At 37.3% G+C, this 14,679-nt stretch overlaps 1 protein-coding gene across 1 annotated transcript; it reads left to right on the forward strand.

Moving 5' to 3' along the window:
* Nucleotides 1–6: 6 nt before the first annotated feature.
* On the forward strand, nt 7–14,626 carry CFAP206 (cilia and flagella associated protein 206). Its single transcript, XM_064412622.1, has 12 exons — nt 7–213; nt 1,496–1,579; nt 1,880–1,970; nt 3,051–3,239; nt 3,502–3,660; nt 4,127–4,335; nt 5,033–5,152; nt 7,485–7,683; nt 8,399–8,536; nt 10,494–10,687; nt 11,707–11,850; nt 14,320–14,626. Exons 1-12 carry the CDS (start codon nt 106–108, stop codon nt 14,548–14,550), a joined length of 1,866 nt encoding a protein of 621 aa, XP_064268692.1. The 5' UTR covers nt 7–105; the 3' UTR covers nt 14,551–14,626.
* Nucleotides 14,627–14,679: the final 53 nt, after the last annotated feature.

The following is a 14,679-nucleotide window of genomic DNA, read 5'->3' on the forward strand; positions in this document are numbered from 1 at the left end:
GCCCGGGAGCTTCGGCTTCGGGACGGGCTGCGCGGCAGGCGGGGGCTCGGGCCGCAGGGAGCCTCGCTGAAGTGAGTGCAGCCCGGTGAAGTGTGCTTGGCCAGCATGTCCGGCGAGCTGACCCAAAGTGTCATCAAGAGAATAGTCCGCCAGGTGGGCCTGGAGTGCGCTGCCCAGGGACAAAGCCTCTCGGAAACCTTGGTGGCCTTCATGGTAAGCGCGAAAGGAAGCGTTCAGGGGCTGGCGGCAGCTGAGGCTGTCAGGGGTGACCTGAGCTGGGTTTCCAATTGCCTGCACTGAGGTATTTTTAAGGGGCACTCAGCCCCAGCATTGGGTCCTAAAAACCTGCGAAAGAACTTTATTCCCCTGAAATCACAATGTGAATATAATGCTCCAAGAAGGCTGCAGGTCCTGAGTCCCGCAAACTCTCTGAACTCCAACTCGCAGCTTTCTTCTGCAGTCAGATAAAACATTGCTTTCTTTCAGAAGTGAAAAAGAGAAGTGTTACCAAGTTTTAATAACGTTTCTTCACACTCTCATAAATGAGCCTGTGATGCATAGGTGAATGTTTAATGCAGCAGCTATATTTATTCTTCGATGTTCACCTCCTCCTTCTCTTGTGATGGATAATTTTGTTTGTTTCTCTGCTCAGACAGAGCCAGGTAGTATAAATGGGCTGAATATTTGAAGGAATGGGCTTTGATCCCATTTAAAGTGAAAATTTAATGGAATCAATATCAGTATTTTCCTTGGTAGACAACTGTAAGTATCCTTAAAAACATTTTAGATTTTGGCATCTCTTAGGAGACGCAGCACTGCTGCAGAATATAGTCTGGATGTACCTGCAAAGCTGTGTCTGAAGAAAGATGGGCTAGATTCCTTCTTTATTGATGATCAGCTCTTGATAAACTTGTATATAAATGTAAATGCTTCACAGCAGTACTGTTAATGTGCTATTTTTTCCTCTAAAGGTGACACTGCAGCTTTAGAAAAAATATTGGGCTCAAAAGCAGTATTAATCAATTAAGCAGGAACATTTTAATGAGTAAAATATTCATACAAGTGGCTGGCAAGATACCTTGCACCAATTGAAAACATAGATTTATTTTCCTGCATGTAGAACACTATATTTTTTTATTCAAATGGTAAATGTTTATGTCAATGCATATAGCACCAACTTAGAAGTTTATAAACAACTATGATGGATTTTCAAACAATGTTACTTAGGAAATTATTTTTCCAAGTAATTTTTAAAGGAGCTATATTTAAATATTTGTATCACAAATTTTTTTTTTTCATTTGGGCCTGAGAACTGAGATTGAAACTGGTGAGATGTGAAATGAAGTAATTTTGTTTCATTATCAAAGACTGAAATGGATAAAAAAGAATAGTAAAGAAATATTGAATGCATCTGAGATTTTTCAGGAAAAAAAAAGTGAGTTGCAAGATGATATTTTGTGATGTAAATTAGTATCTTTCTTTTGGCAATCTCTAGGTGAAAGCTGTTGTTTTAGATCCAAGAAATGATTTTAATATGGATCGAATCCTTACAGAAAACGATATGCAGGATCTCATCCAGGTAATTCTGACATGATGTTGAGAGTCACTACTTATCTAAGGCTGTAGCATTATTTGCTACCTTTTCCTGTAACTAAAATTACATGAACTCTTTCAAAATTTTAGTGCTGCTTTATTCTCATGGCTTTGTAGCTAAAGACTGGATTATGTTTCCATAAACAAATGCCTTAGAAAAGCTTTTTATGGAGAAAATGGTAGTGAGGGGGCTCTACAGCTGTTGTGAAACCTTCAGTAGATCACTGTCAGTTCAGATGTTTCCCCAGAGATGAGAAAGAACTCACTTCTCTGACTCTCTTTTTAGCTCTGTGTTACCAGACTGCTTGACACGACAAACCCATCCCTAAGCACAATTAAGATGCAAGTTTACTTTGATATGAACTATGCAAACCGAGGTAATTTCTAATATGTTTTCATAGAAGTTGATGCTGAGTTTATAATTTATAATAGTAATTAATAGTAATTAATAGTATTAATAAGAGTAATTACTGTTAAATGAATCCTGGCCATAAACAAAATAAAAATCCCAGGAGAAATTTACTGTACAGGAGTCTGATGTTTCAGTATGGATATAGTAGGGTAAAGTGTACATTAGATTTGAGAGTACATTCTTCTCATGCTGTCTGGGAGATTTACTGAATATATTTTATTAGGTTGCTTGAGGACACTTGCACTTTCAGGTTCAGTGGTTAGCTGCCTTCAGCAAGAAAAGCTTGCACCTGCCCCTGTGTCTGAAGGCACTCAGAACTCAGTATTTTATCAATATCCCTAATTGGGAGATTTGAGTAATCTTGAACAATCAGTGACAGCTTTAGCTAAGTATGTTTTTGTCTCATCAGTAGTAATTTCATATGGTCTGAGAATGAGCATGTGAAAATAAAACATGATGGGGAAAATGCCTCTGCTGTAATTGTAATTCCTGATCTCAAAGGGACAGTGGAGGCTGGCTGGGAAATAGAAGACACAGAAGAAGAATAGACATCAAAAAAGCATTTCTCTGTGGGGAGAAAATGAAAATGTTTTCCTGTTAGCATGGATTAAAACCAAAAATTAGCAACTGGGAGCTGCTCTTAAATCCTCTGAACTGTATAAGCTCAGTAACTCCAGCAAGTTTTTGAGATCCTGAGTAGTATTCAGACTTAAACATGTAACTTCAGGTGTGTTTGAAATATGTGTGTGTGTAAGTTAAGTCCTCCTGCAGTCAGAGGAGTCCAGAGAGCCAGAGACTTGCTGTCTAGTTTGGCCTGAACGGTTCTCAGGACTCTACTGACTGATGTTAATTATGCTAATTTTATTAATGTTTAACTCTGCTGTTTTTAATTCTAATGGTGTGGTACTATGAACTATCTCTTCCACGGACCTGTGCTTCAGAAACCTTAAGTTGGTGCTGTGACTGTGGAAATGAATTGCACCCTCTGTATGAGCCAAATTTCAAAGGATTTAGATAGCACTTTCTAAGTGTCCTTCTTTCCTAGATGAATTACTGAGTGAACAGGAGCGTGTTCTGGAAGGAAAACTGGCTTCTATAGTTAGAGCCACCACAGAGAGTGGTCCACGTGCACAAGAAGAAATGGAGAATGTGTATCAAAATATTGTTACCTATGTGCTGCTGAGATCTGGCCTGGGATCCCCAACAGATATTGAGGCTGTCAGGGAGGTAACAGGTCAGTAAACTCCCAGCTGTGAAACTGGGCTTTCTTCTTGAAAAAGTAAAATTTCACCTTCTCTTTGCTGATATTTAGATACAAACATGGTAAACTGTGATGAATGCTTGCTATCCAAACTGTCACTGCTTAGCCTTGAAGTGTAAATTTCCCATAGATTTCCTGCTTTTTGCATTTGTTCAGGAGAGGCTATTTTTGCTTATTGATTTTCTTTTCTGTTCCCTCATATTGAGGGTTTTCTTGCACTTTGTAATGCTTACAGCTGCCTTGCAGAGTGTATTCCCCCAGACAGAGATGATTACTTTCATCTCACTCAGTAAGAAGGACAGAGAACAACAGCTGAAAGATCTTGCCATGCTAGTGACAGGAATTCGTTTGTACAACAAGCAGTGCCAGAGAGGAGGAAGCTGCATTGATGACTGTAAGTACACAACTGCGTTTGAGCTGGGTATTCCCAATTCATTCTGCCTGGACTTCTTCACTGGAGCTGCTCCAATAATTTCCCATCTCAGGGAGGCATGTTATTGTTATTGGTATTTTACAAATTAGGAAACTAAGAATGGAAAATGGTGCAGATTCTCTCAGGAAACCCATGTCAGTTGTAGCAACAGAGCTGCATTTACTATAAAGCAAGTTTTCTCACATTCCTTGACTTGACTGTGGTATTTCCACACCTGTAATTCTAAATATTTGCAACAGCCTAAACAGTGAGATAGGGTGGTTGAATCCGGTTTGCAAGTATTTGGAAATGCATGAATATAAGAACAAAATGTAGAAATCAAAATTTCATTGGAGGACCATTATGTTCAAATACTGCACTTTAACCGTGTGATAATGGTTTCATTCATTGTTTTTATACATATTTCATATTTATTCCATGTGGATAGTGCCAGGCATCCTGAGCGAAGCCATTCCCTCAGCTACACAGACTCTGGATGAACGTCTGAACTCCTGCCAGCTGCTGGCCCACCGCTACACGGCCCTGCTGGAATCCATGCAGGAAAACCCCCAAAGGTTCTCCCAGCTTAGGTTTCTTAAATTGAAAGAAGCACTATTCAATGTGAGACAGTATGAAGCCTTCCTTTGCATCCTTCAGGTGAGATGTTATACCCTGTGGACTTCTATTGCAGATGGAATGTCTTCAAGTTACCTACTTGCACAGGATAGAAATAAAGAAAAAAATATTTGGAAATAAATGAAACAAAATAAAACATATCTTTAGATAAAGAACCATAGATTGTTTAGGTTTGAAAATATCTTTAAAATCATCGAGTCCAACCATTAACCTATTAGCCTGGCACTGCCAAGTCCACCATTAAAAGTTGTTTGCATACTGATTCTCTGCCCCAATGAGAGAAAAAAATCTCCTTGATCAATCCATAAATCATCTCAGTTTTAGTCTGCAGACACTTCCAAAATATATGGAGTAATCAACAGTCTTTGAAGAATACAATTTAAATTCTTGTTTTGTTAATGAAGAGCTTTTCATTGTCTTTTGAGAAATTGAAGGTTTTATTAGTCTTTCCTGTATAAGGCATTGAAAAAAAAATTTTATTCTCTTCATTGGGAAAATGTAGAGGATTTTCCATAAAAATTGGTAGTTTATGTGTGCCTGAAATGCCTGAACACCTGAACATTTAAGGAAAAATGTATTTTGTGGATAGCTAGAGTACATTTCATTCCCTAAAACAATTGTTCTGAAAATAGTTGAATGAAGAGGCCCAGGTAAAGACTTATTACTAAATACTTGATTTTTGAGCTATGATATGTTTTACCTGATATTCTCTTTCCAGTCTGATGCAATTACAAGTGCTCAAGAAGTTGAATCATTGGGTGTTCGGTTTGAAGCAGCAATGATGGTATTGAAAAACACAGTGCAGAATAAGACTTCCATAGAGTCCAGAGAAGTTTTTGTGAGTATTATGAGTAGAAAACCCATTACTTCTTTAGTAGAAAACATTATTAAAGTGTGTGTTTTTAAATAGTTTATGTTTACCAAGAGGGTACAAATTTTCTCTCTAGTACAATATAATCTGTGATTTTTGAAGGGGCAACTAAAAGACTTAAAGTAAGAAAAATGTAAGGTACAAAAAGGGAGCAAAGGAATTAAATGGTATTTTACTGTAAGTGTCTTGAGTTGTCATTATTTGTAGATTTCATTTTGTGTGTGTGTATATACTCTTTCCTGTTCCTTGCAGAAACTGTAAGAACATAATGATTGCAGAAAACAGCCCAACAGAGTATGATTCTTTTAAAGTTCCCTCACATAGCAATCCCTGTAATTACAGTATGAGTCATTGATGTAATTTTTCTGAAGAAACTGGGTTTCTGTGATGGGAGTGTCAGCCTCTTTTCCCTCCCAATAGCTTGTGAACCTATTGGCAAGTTTCAGTTACATTTGTCAGAGTCCAAAGATATCAAAATATGTAATTTTCTGCAAGTTTTATGGGAAAAAAAATTAGCAACACACAATTAGAGCCTTACCAAGATCAGGTCTGAAATGGGGTTTATGCACTCTCTGGCCAGTGAGCAGCCACTGAAGGATTGATATTCTGTACTGTTGCACCCTTGGTTGGGAGCTGCAGGACATGGGAAGGAGGTAGTAGGGGGAAGGGGAATGAGTGCTGGGAACTACAGGTGTTATGAGGGAGGCTGCTTAATGAGCCTGTGAAAACCTGGGATTATTATGCTGGCATGTTATAAAGGAAACAGGAGAGAAATATGCTAAAACCAGCTTAATTTTTGCTTTTCTTGTGAGAGCTCATTATTTTGTGTGATTTGATTATCATTCCAATTCCTTGTGGTTAGTTGCTGCACCAGCATGCCGTTTCATGTATGATTTAGGTTATTTTTTAACATTCTAAGCTAATTTTAAAAAGCAAAATAAAGTCTGCTGTGGAGGAAGAGGAAGATCATGACCCCCACCTACTCAGAGTATTTTTTACACTTCCCATAAGAGCATCCAAGCTGGAAACTCATGGGAAAAGCACTTTGAGTGATCCAAGCTTCAGTTTATGTATGCTTTTGATTTTATAAACCAGATGTTCTCTTTTGGAGAACATTTTTCCTTTTTGTCTAGCTACGCAAAGCAGTTTTTCCTCTTCTATATCTTTGTGGGGCTTGAGTGACTGATATACCTTACGCTTTTCCCTAAAAGCTGTCTATTGTTTGCTGCCTTCCTGGAATTTTTTTTGTCTTCTAGTTGGTTAGTTGTTTTGTCTTCTCTGCTGAAGACAGAATGTATAATGCCTCTTGACTTCAGATCCTTTTCAGGTAGAGATTTTTCAATTAAGACACCATTTAAATAACTTCTTGTCTTTGGCTTGTTGCTGACAAGCTAGATCCTCTACACAGGTAGAGAAGCAGGGCATTCTGTCTTTTAAAAAGCATAGGATAAGGCCTATATTTGTAGCAACATTTGTTTTAGGAAAAATAGTACATTTCATTAATAGTTTTTGCTTATTCTATTAAGAATGTTTTTTATCTTCCTTTAGGTTCTTCCATTTTTGTAACTGTAACATTTCCACAGCATTAGCAATGCTGATGAATTCCAGAGCTGGCTCTGTTGGCTGCTCTTATGATAATGTTGTTACCATGCATAAAATGTGTGGTTAAGTGTACATTTCAGATTGGATGAATCTCTTCCTGTAAATGCTCTCTGTGTGTTTAGATGTAACAGGGCCCATTTTATGTCACTGTCATTGAAAACAGCATTGATACTTAAAGCTTATAGGCTGCTTCTTTATGTGCCTACACCTGTATGCCAACAGCATGTCAGTGCTGGGAAGGGCAGCCTCCAGTTTTGCCCTGAGCCCTGGACCACTCTGAAGAGGCCTGCACCCCTTCCATTTGACACACATGATGGCCTGGGGGCCGTGGTACAGGGCAGACAAAATAACAAAATCTGGTAGTTTGTAGTTTCCTGCTTTAGTAATTAATCAGGTGTGTTCCTTCTGGTTCTTACTCCTGTACACCATATTTTCAGTTATAAAACTGTATTGTCATTTGGAAAATTCAAAGCATGGTCTCACAGTACATTTATTTGAGAAAAGCTCTGGAGTAAAATATAGAAAAATACAACTCTTGCCTGTGGGTTGACATGCTGGACTTGCTTTAGGCATATGTGATGGAAGCTCTTCTTAGAGTGTCCCCGAGTTCCCCTGGAATTTCTGGTTGCTGAAGGCCTTGGAGATCAGCTTTCCTTTGTTCATATCTACATTTCAAATAATTTTCTTTGTGTTCCAGCCTCTGTTTATGGAACTTTCTAAGCTTTGGACTGGCTTTCAGGATGAAATGCTACTGGTAACCTTCCTCACAAATATGGCTGACAATCTGCAACAATTCTTGGAAATCCAATCACAGCTTTTTCCAGAGGAAATGCTAACATCTCTTCTGGAAGGAGTTACTGTGAAAAGTGATGTGGAAAGGATAAAAGAAACCATGGGTATGGAAAATTGAAGTTTTTACAATTTCCTTAATTTTCCAAGATTTTGTAGTTTGAATTTTCTTTACAATGGGTGCTTTACAGAAGGTGTTATATATTGATTTTTTAATACTCAGAATTTCCACAGTAAATTAAAACAAGCCTTGTAGGGTGTAGATTTACATTTTCATGTAGTGTTGCTTGTGATTCTATTTTTACATATTAAAATAGACCTTCTAGATACAAGTATACCTTACAAAAATGGCAGAAGGATCTGAGAATATTTATATTTTTTGTAATTTTTTTAAAGTGTATTCATGTATTTTTATACCTTCCAGAACTTTGGAAATTGAGGGGTAGAGTACAAACAAAATAATTTAATGGGGCTTTGGTTACCAGAAGAGTTTGTTTGTAAGATGGTATTCCTAGGAACCAAGTTTTATGCCAGGGAGTTCGTAATGCATGTGTGGGTGAAAACAAAATCAAATAATAAAATATTATTTTCCTGTTGTTGTCCCATGTTTTCAAAGAAAACTAATGCTACTAAAGAAGGTTCTTGCAGAACTGATTTTCAGTAGGTTCTCTTTCAAGGCAGGACTAAACTTTGGCTTTTGGGATCTGGGCACTGAAGGTCATCCTGTGAAAACCAGTTATCTGGTCATCCTGTAATATTATTAGCTTTTAGTCATCTGATTTTTTAGTATTGAAGTCCTTCCTTTGTTTTATCTTTTCTTAGGAACCAGAGTGAATGTTTCTGATTTCACAAACCAAGAATGGTTTTTTCCAGAGACTACTGATAATTTTGATCAGTTGCTGATCCAGTACCATGGTTTCTGTGCACATTCAATTGGTGTGAAAGGTATCACCCTACCAGGTATGCTTTGTAGTTAGGTATTTTTCATACTGTATACACATACACAATGATCAGGAAAAATGTAAAGGCATTCTGAATGCATCCTCTTACTCCAGTCAAAACTGGAATACTGTTTTTCTACATTTTCAATTTTCACCCCAGATAACTTATTTCCCCTGTTAAAGTATCTTTATTTTTTTTTAAATACACAAATAAACTGCCCTTAGTAGAAGGCAGGACGGGTTGAGGAGGAAGCAGGGGCAGAAACAAGATGGGATGGATAAATGTTTCTTCCTGCTCTGTGTGTGTCTGTATAACCTACACTGCAGGTGAATACAGGTTTGGTTACTGTTGTTAATGTGCAGTAATGCAGGCAGAGGGAAAGGGCCATTCCTTCTATTTTGTGCATCCATATGTAGCAAACATAGCCATTCATGCCTACCTCATATGTATTTTTAAATAGTCATGACAAAAGTACTAAAAATCTTTCCTGAAAAGAATGCAAAAGTGCACTTAAGTCAACTAATTGTAGGAATTTTTGGCCTCTCTATGCTCATTTGTCTTGAAAGTTAGCCTTATTTCAACTATCCTAGTTCATGTTTTCCATCTCCCTATCCTTTCTAGAACCTGTCCATATAGAATTTATTTAAACCTATGGGAGTTTGGAAGGAAAATGTGGCCATTTACTTGTCAGTATTAAAGAACAGATATTTTTATGGCAGTAATTTACTTACTTAGTATTGCACATGAGAACAGCTGTCCTTAGTTGGATTGAAGGTCTCTGTAGCCCTGTATCTGATTACTGCACATGGACAGTCATGAACACTTTAAAATTACGAGAATTCAAGTCAGAGTGATCTTTCCTTTCTTGTTCTAGCAGTTGGTGGTTATGGGATTTCCTCTGATTAATGTTGAGTCTGTAACCTTCTGTTGAATAATCCTTCAAAGAGGTTTTTCATTTATCTAATTGATTTTGGAATCCATTTAGAGTTTGTCATGGGATGTTCTTATTCTCAAGAGCCCCACAATTATTATTATATATGCTGTGAACAGGTACCTCTTTTTGAGATGGTTTTAAGCTCTGGCTTGATAATTTCAACAAAGATAGTCCTTCTGTTAGGAAAATTACTAAATAGTAATTTTATATTGCACACAATTCATGGTTTTATAACCCCCTATCATATTATTTCTTTTTTTCTTTTTAATGCTGAGGAGGCTTTCTTCTTTAACCCCTCCTTCTATGAAAGGTATCACAAGCCTTTGATCACCCCTAGCTCCCTCTTACTTGCTCCGTGGTGTTGGAACAAAATGTATTATTACAAATATTATTACAGTTTGTTATATTGATTTTCTTCTCTTCCTCTGTTTGCATACTAATAATTTCTTTTTTGACTGAGTATGTTCAAGGCACTGTCTATGAGGGTTCTGGTCTTTCTTGGGCAATGACATCTGAAGCCCAACCTGCCACTGTCCTTGAAATCAGTTTGTGTTTTCCTATATAAGTTATTTGGCCTTTATTGACACTTCATTTTCTCTGTTAATTTGTTGTTCTGCTTCCCAGCTGCTTTATCTGCTTCTTCAGTTCATCTCAGTGTTATGCCCTGTGGTATAAATGCACTTCTGATCTGCAATCAGACATTTGCTGGAGATTTTAGGGGAAACATCAGAGGGTAAAGACTGGTTTCTTAAGCCTTTGCTATATGTGTTTTATCTATTGTTTTTCTGAGACAGGCACCTAAGGCATGCTGGATGTGAACTGATCAAAAGCAATTTTACTGACCTAACAAAATGGAGTTTTCTGTATTTTAAAAAAGCTTGCTTTTAAGGGTTTATACTGAGTTCAGAAATTAAGGAAGTGAAACTAACTTGAGGAAAACACAGAATCTTGATTACAAATGTCTTTTGTGTTGGATATCTTACTGTTCACTGTTTTAATTTGTGGGGCTTATTTTGGGTTGGTTTTTCTTCTCATTTTTAGGAAATCCTGCTATTGGAATTTTGAAGCACAAGGAGAAATATTATGTTTTCAGTTCAAAAGAAGCTGCATACAGCTTTGCTGAAGATCCAGATAAGTTCATTCAATTGAATATAGAAAAAGCAAAAAAATATGCAGAGCTAATTCAACTGCTTGAGCTCCATCATCAGTTTGAATACCTTGTTCCACATGCACAGGTACACACTGCCCATGCCTCTTGCTAAACAGCTGCTGGGTCACTGGTTGGTCTGTCCTTTCTAAAAGAGAACAGATGATACCTATCTTTAGGAAAGAAGTAAAATCCTCTGCCTGTCTGAAGGTCCATCTTTTCCAGGTCTTCAGAGTGTTGAAGAAATGTTTCTGCTTAGTGACATTCTCACCTTATCTATTCAGAGGAGAATATGTAAATCCAAAGCATTCTGGCAGTGATAAAAGCTGCTAGTCAACAGCCTAGGCAGGTCTTGTGTCTGATGTTTCTTTTCCTCATTTTTGCAAAAGTAGCTTAAAGGACCAGTGAATAAATGCAACAAAAGATATGTCAGATATCCCGTTAACTGGAGCTTTAGCTTAGCAGTCCATCCATGTGTGCTGGATGAGGGTGTAGTGATATCTGGGGACAGGAGTTATGGAACATATTAAAAAACAAAAGGAGAGTCATCAATAATGAATGTGATGGTGTTATTCTGTGAAATTCAAAGACTTGATTTGGATTTATAGACAACATTCTCTGTGATCCACTTGTGAATTTTATATCCCTAGCAGTGGAAAGAATGTAGTCTTGAACTGGCCCTTGGTTTGAAACATAGTTTATATCCCACTTGTGGCAGAGATCTGTGCACTTCTCCCAGTTATAATTTGTGATTTTTACTCCATTCATGAAGACAGACTGGGGTGCCTGCATCACAAAGTACTGGTAGTGAGGGGACCCATTTTTTCTAAAGTCCAACAATTAAGCACTCACTAGGTAGACAGGAGCCTGCAACTCAGCTGTGGCCTCTGCCTCAAAGGTTTTGTGTCAGAAATTAAATCCATCAGGTACTTAATGTTTTCCTTTTAGTGGGGGCATGGGGAACAAAAACATTGTTGAATGTAAAAATCATTATCCACTTGTAGTTTGCAGGTCTCTATTTGCTTTTAAAAAGTACCATACCCATGTGCTGTTTCTGTGTATTCTTCTCAATGCCTTGCTTGGCTTTGGTTGTTTCTTTTCATCCAGGCCAGAAAGGCAAGCAGAAGTTCGATGAAACCACCCCCAAGACGTGAGACTGGTACTCAAACTGATACTCATATCTTGCCTCCAACTATTGTGAGATCTTATGAATGGAATGAATGGGAACTGAGAAGAAAAGCTATAAAATTGGTTTGTACTGTTATTACCAGATTTTCATTGTTGGATATAACAAATTTGAGAATAAATTATTCTTAACTTTTGTTCCTTGAAACATAAATCTAACCTTTTATTCAAAGACATACCCCTTCATTACAACTGGTTCAATTTTTTTTTTCTAGATATTCTCTCTCCCTATATTTAGACTTCTTCTTTCACTTCTTCCATATTTTTCCCTGCTTTTTTGAGCAGTGCTTCCACTGTATCTATTAATTTCAAATTTTTCAGTTGCCTTCTTTATCTGGTAAGAGTTTGTTGTTTTGAATTTACTTGCATTGAATATTAAGGTTATTTTGCATTCAAACCAATTTAATTGGTTGAAGATACTACTATATAATTTCTTTGTGAGAAAAAGCCAGAGCAAATGTTTGTCATACTATCAGGATTTTCTGATAGTATGACAAACATACATGGATTGGAAATCACAGTCTGTCCATAGAAGGTTGACCACATAAGTACATAAAAACTGTTAAATTAACAGTAAATGTGTCAGGAGCTTCTTTCTAGGGTTTGCCAGCACATGTAGTTGTCAAGGTATAGCACCTGATTTTCAGAATTCAATCAAAATTAACGTCTTGTGAGTACAGGGAATATTGCAGTTAACAATATCAACTGAACATATAATACTAAAGGGTTTTATTTTCTTCTGAGAACAGATGCACTGTGGAGGCCTGTGGTCTACTGGGCAGCCTATTTCCTTTCTGTTTTCCTTTTTGCCATGAAATCTCTAACATAATGAAAGGAAACCAAATTTTGGACTGCGGAGTCTTGCCAGTGTTGCTAGCTCATAAGGATTCTAAGAAATAGTTGTTACTGAGGTATATAAAGAAGCCAAATAAGTTTACAAGAAACCTAGTTAAAAGCCTCTTTTGCTTCTGTAAAGGACAAAGGTCATAAATAAACATAAGATGTGGTCAGTGGCTCTTCAGCATAAGCAAAAGTGGATATTTTCCAATATCTGGTCATGAAGATCATTCCCAAAAATTTGTAGCTCGTTAGTTTGAAATATTTGGAGAATATACTTTGAAGTAAAATAAGGGTGTTTTAGCCTCAAATGTCCAAATGTGAGGTTAGTGATGTGGCACTGAAAGAAAAAATCCCAGATGCATGCAAAAGTGCTTTGACTATGCTAATTTGTAATATAGAGGTGATGAAACATTTAACAACAAAGTGATAAAATAACAGAAATAGTTTACTAGTGCATCATTGAATTTGATTCTTCAGGAAAACATCAGACATATTTGTGGGTTTTGTTAGAGGATGAGCTCACATGCCTTTGGTGTTTTTTGTGTTGTTCATACTTAGCCAAAAAACTTGTAGTGGTATGAAATATTAAGCTATTCCTTTGTTAGAAAACCTATATGCTGCTAGAAGTAAAATTTTTAGCTCACATTTGTTTCTCTGTGCAAGCATAGTTCCTTGTAATAGCATACATTCTGTCATTAAAACCCTCAGAAAGAAAAAAGATGTAATATACCGTCTTTCTTCCCATGCCATCTCTTCTGTAAGTTCCTTATTGTTCCTTGTTGTTGGATTCTGCTTGATGACTCTGCATATAAGATTTAGTTGTAGATTAAGGTACCAAAATGTGCCTACATTTAGGTGCTTCACCTTCCATTCCAGCAGAGAGAGACCTCAGTGATGGAGGCTGGAGAATATTTTAACTTGCCCTGATACAACATTTAGGACATTTGGACAGCTGTATCCCTCTCCAGCTTCCACTGAATCCAGTCTTCACTGACTGGACTGGACTCTAGGGACTCACTTACTTGGAGGGGTCTGAATTCCAGCATAAGACTGCATTTTGTGTATTTTGAGGAGAACATTATCATAATTTACAGTGTTTTACATTGTTGATGACATAGAAGGCTCAGTGGAATAAGGAACATTTTTTTGTTTCAAGTGCTGGCTTTGGAATATTAACACCTTGTGAGAAATAGTTTTGTTGTTGTCTCTACGGCAATTTCTGTGAATAACCAGCTTTAATCATAAATTGCCTTAACTTTTACCCCTTGTCAAGGGGTTAGTGAGCAACGTGGTATAAGAAGGCATTTTTTCACTTTTATCTGATACTTTGTGTCACCAACCTCTAAACCTCATCATCATTTGTCAGAAACCAGACAAAGACTGGAAGCACTTGCCATAAAAATATTTTATTCTAACAAAACAAAGGTGAAGCATTTAACAAAATTTGAAGGACAATATCCAATGGTATGAAATTATTAAGAGACTAATTTAAAATTGTGTGGGGTACCTAAAGTGCTGTTCAAACATCCTGTTAGATCAGGATTTACGAAATCACAGTCATGTATTGTCAGGAATGTAAAGTGGGCCATGTTCCAGGTTTGTGAAGCCCACGGATGTAAAATAAACATTCCTGAGTATATCCTCGTGCTAAAATGTTCAAAGTTTTGCTTAATCTGATTCTTTTTGTGTCTTTAGGCCAACTTGCGCCGCTTGTTAACTCACTCCATGCAGACTGATCTCAGCCACATGAGAAGAGAGAACTTCACCCAAGTGTACCTGCCAAAAGATGCTGGCACCCAGACTAAGCGTGACAACTCAAGCAATGTACCCAAACCCCAGATTTTCTTGAAAGGTCTCCGAGGAGGATCATCTCCCACTACTCATATGGTCACAGTAGACTTGACAAGACCACTGGATGAAACTTAAGTGAAATGAGAAACCTGAAGCTGCATCTTGAATGTGTACATAAAGTCCCTGAATATATCTGAATTTAGACACAAAAGATTTTGCTATGTCTGTTGATTCCAGGAACAGTTGGTCTATTTCATTTATCTT

This window comes from Passer domesticus, chromosome 3, assembly GCF_036417665.1.
Source record: "Passer domesticus isolate bPasDom1 chromosome 3, bPasDom1.hap1, whole genome shotgun sequence".
Classification (NCBI taxonomy): Eukaryota; Metazoa; Chordata; class Aves; order Passeriformes; family Passeridae; genus Passer; species Passer domesticus.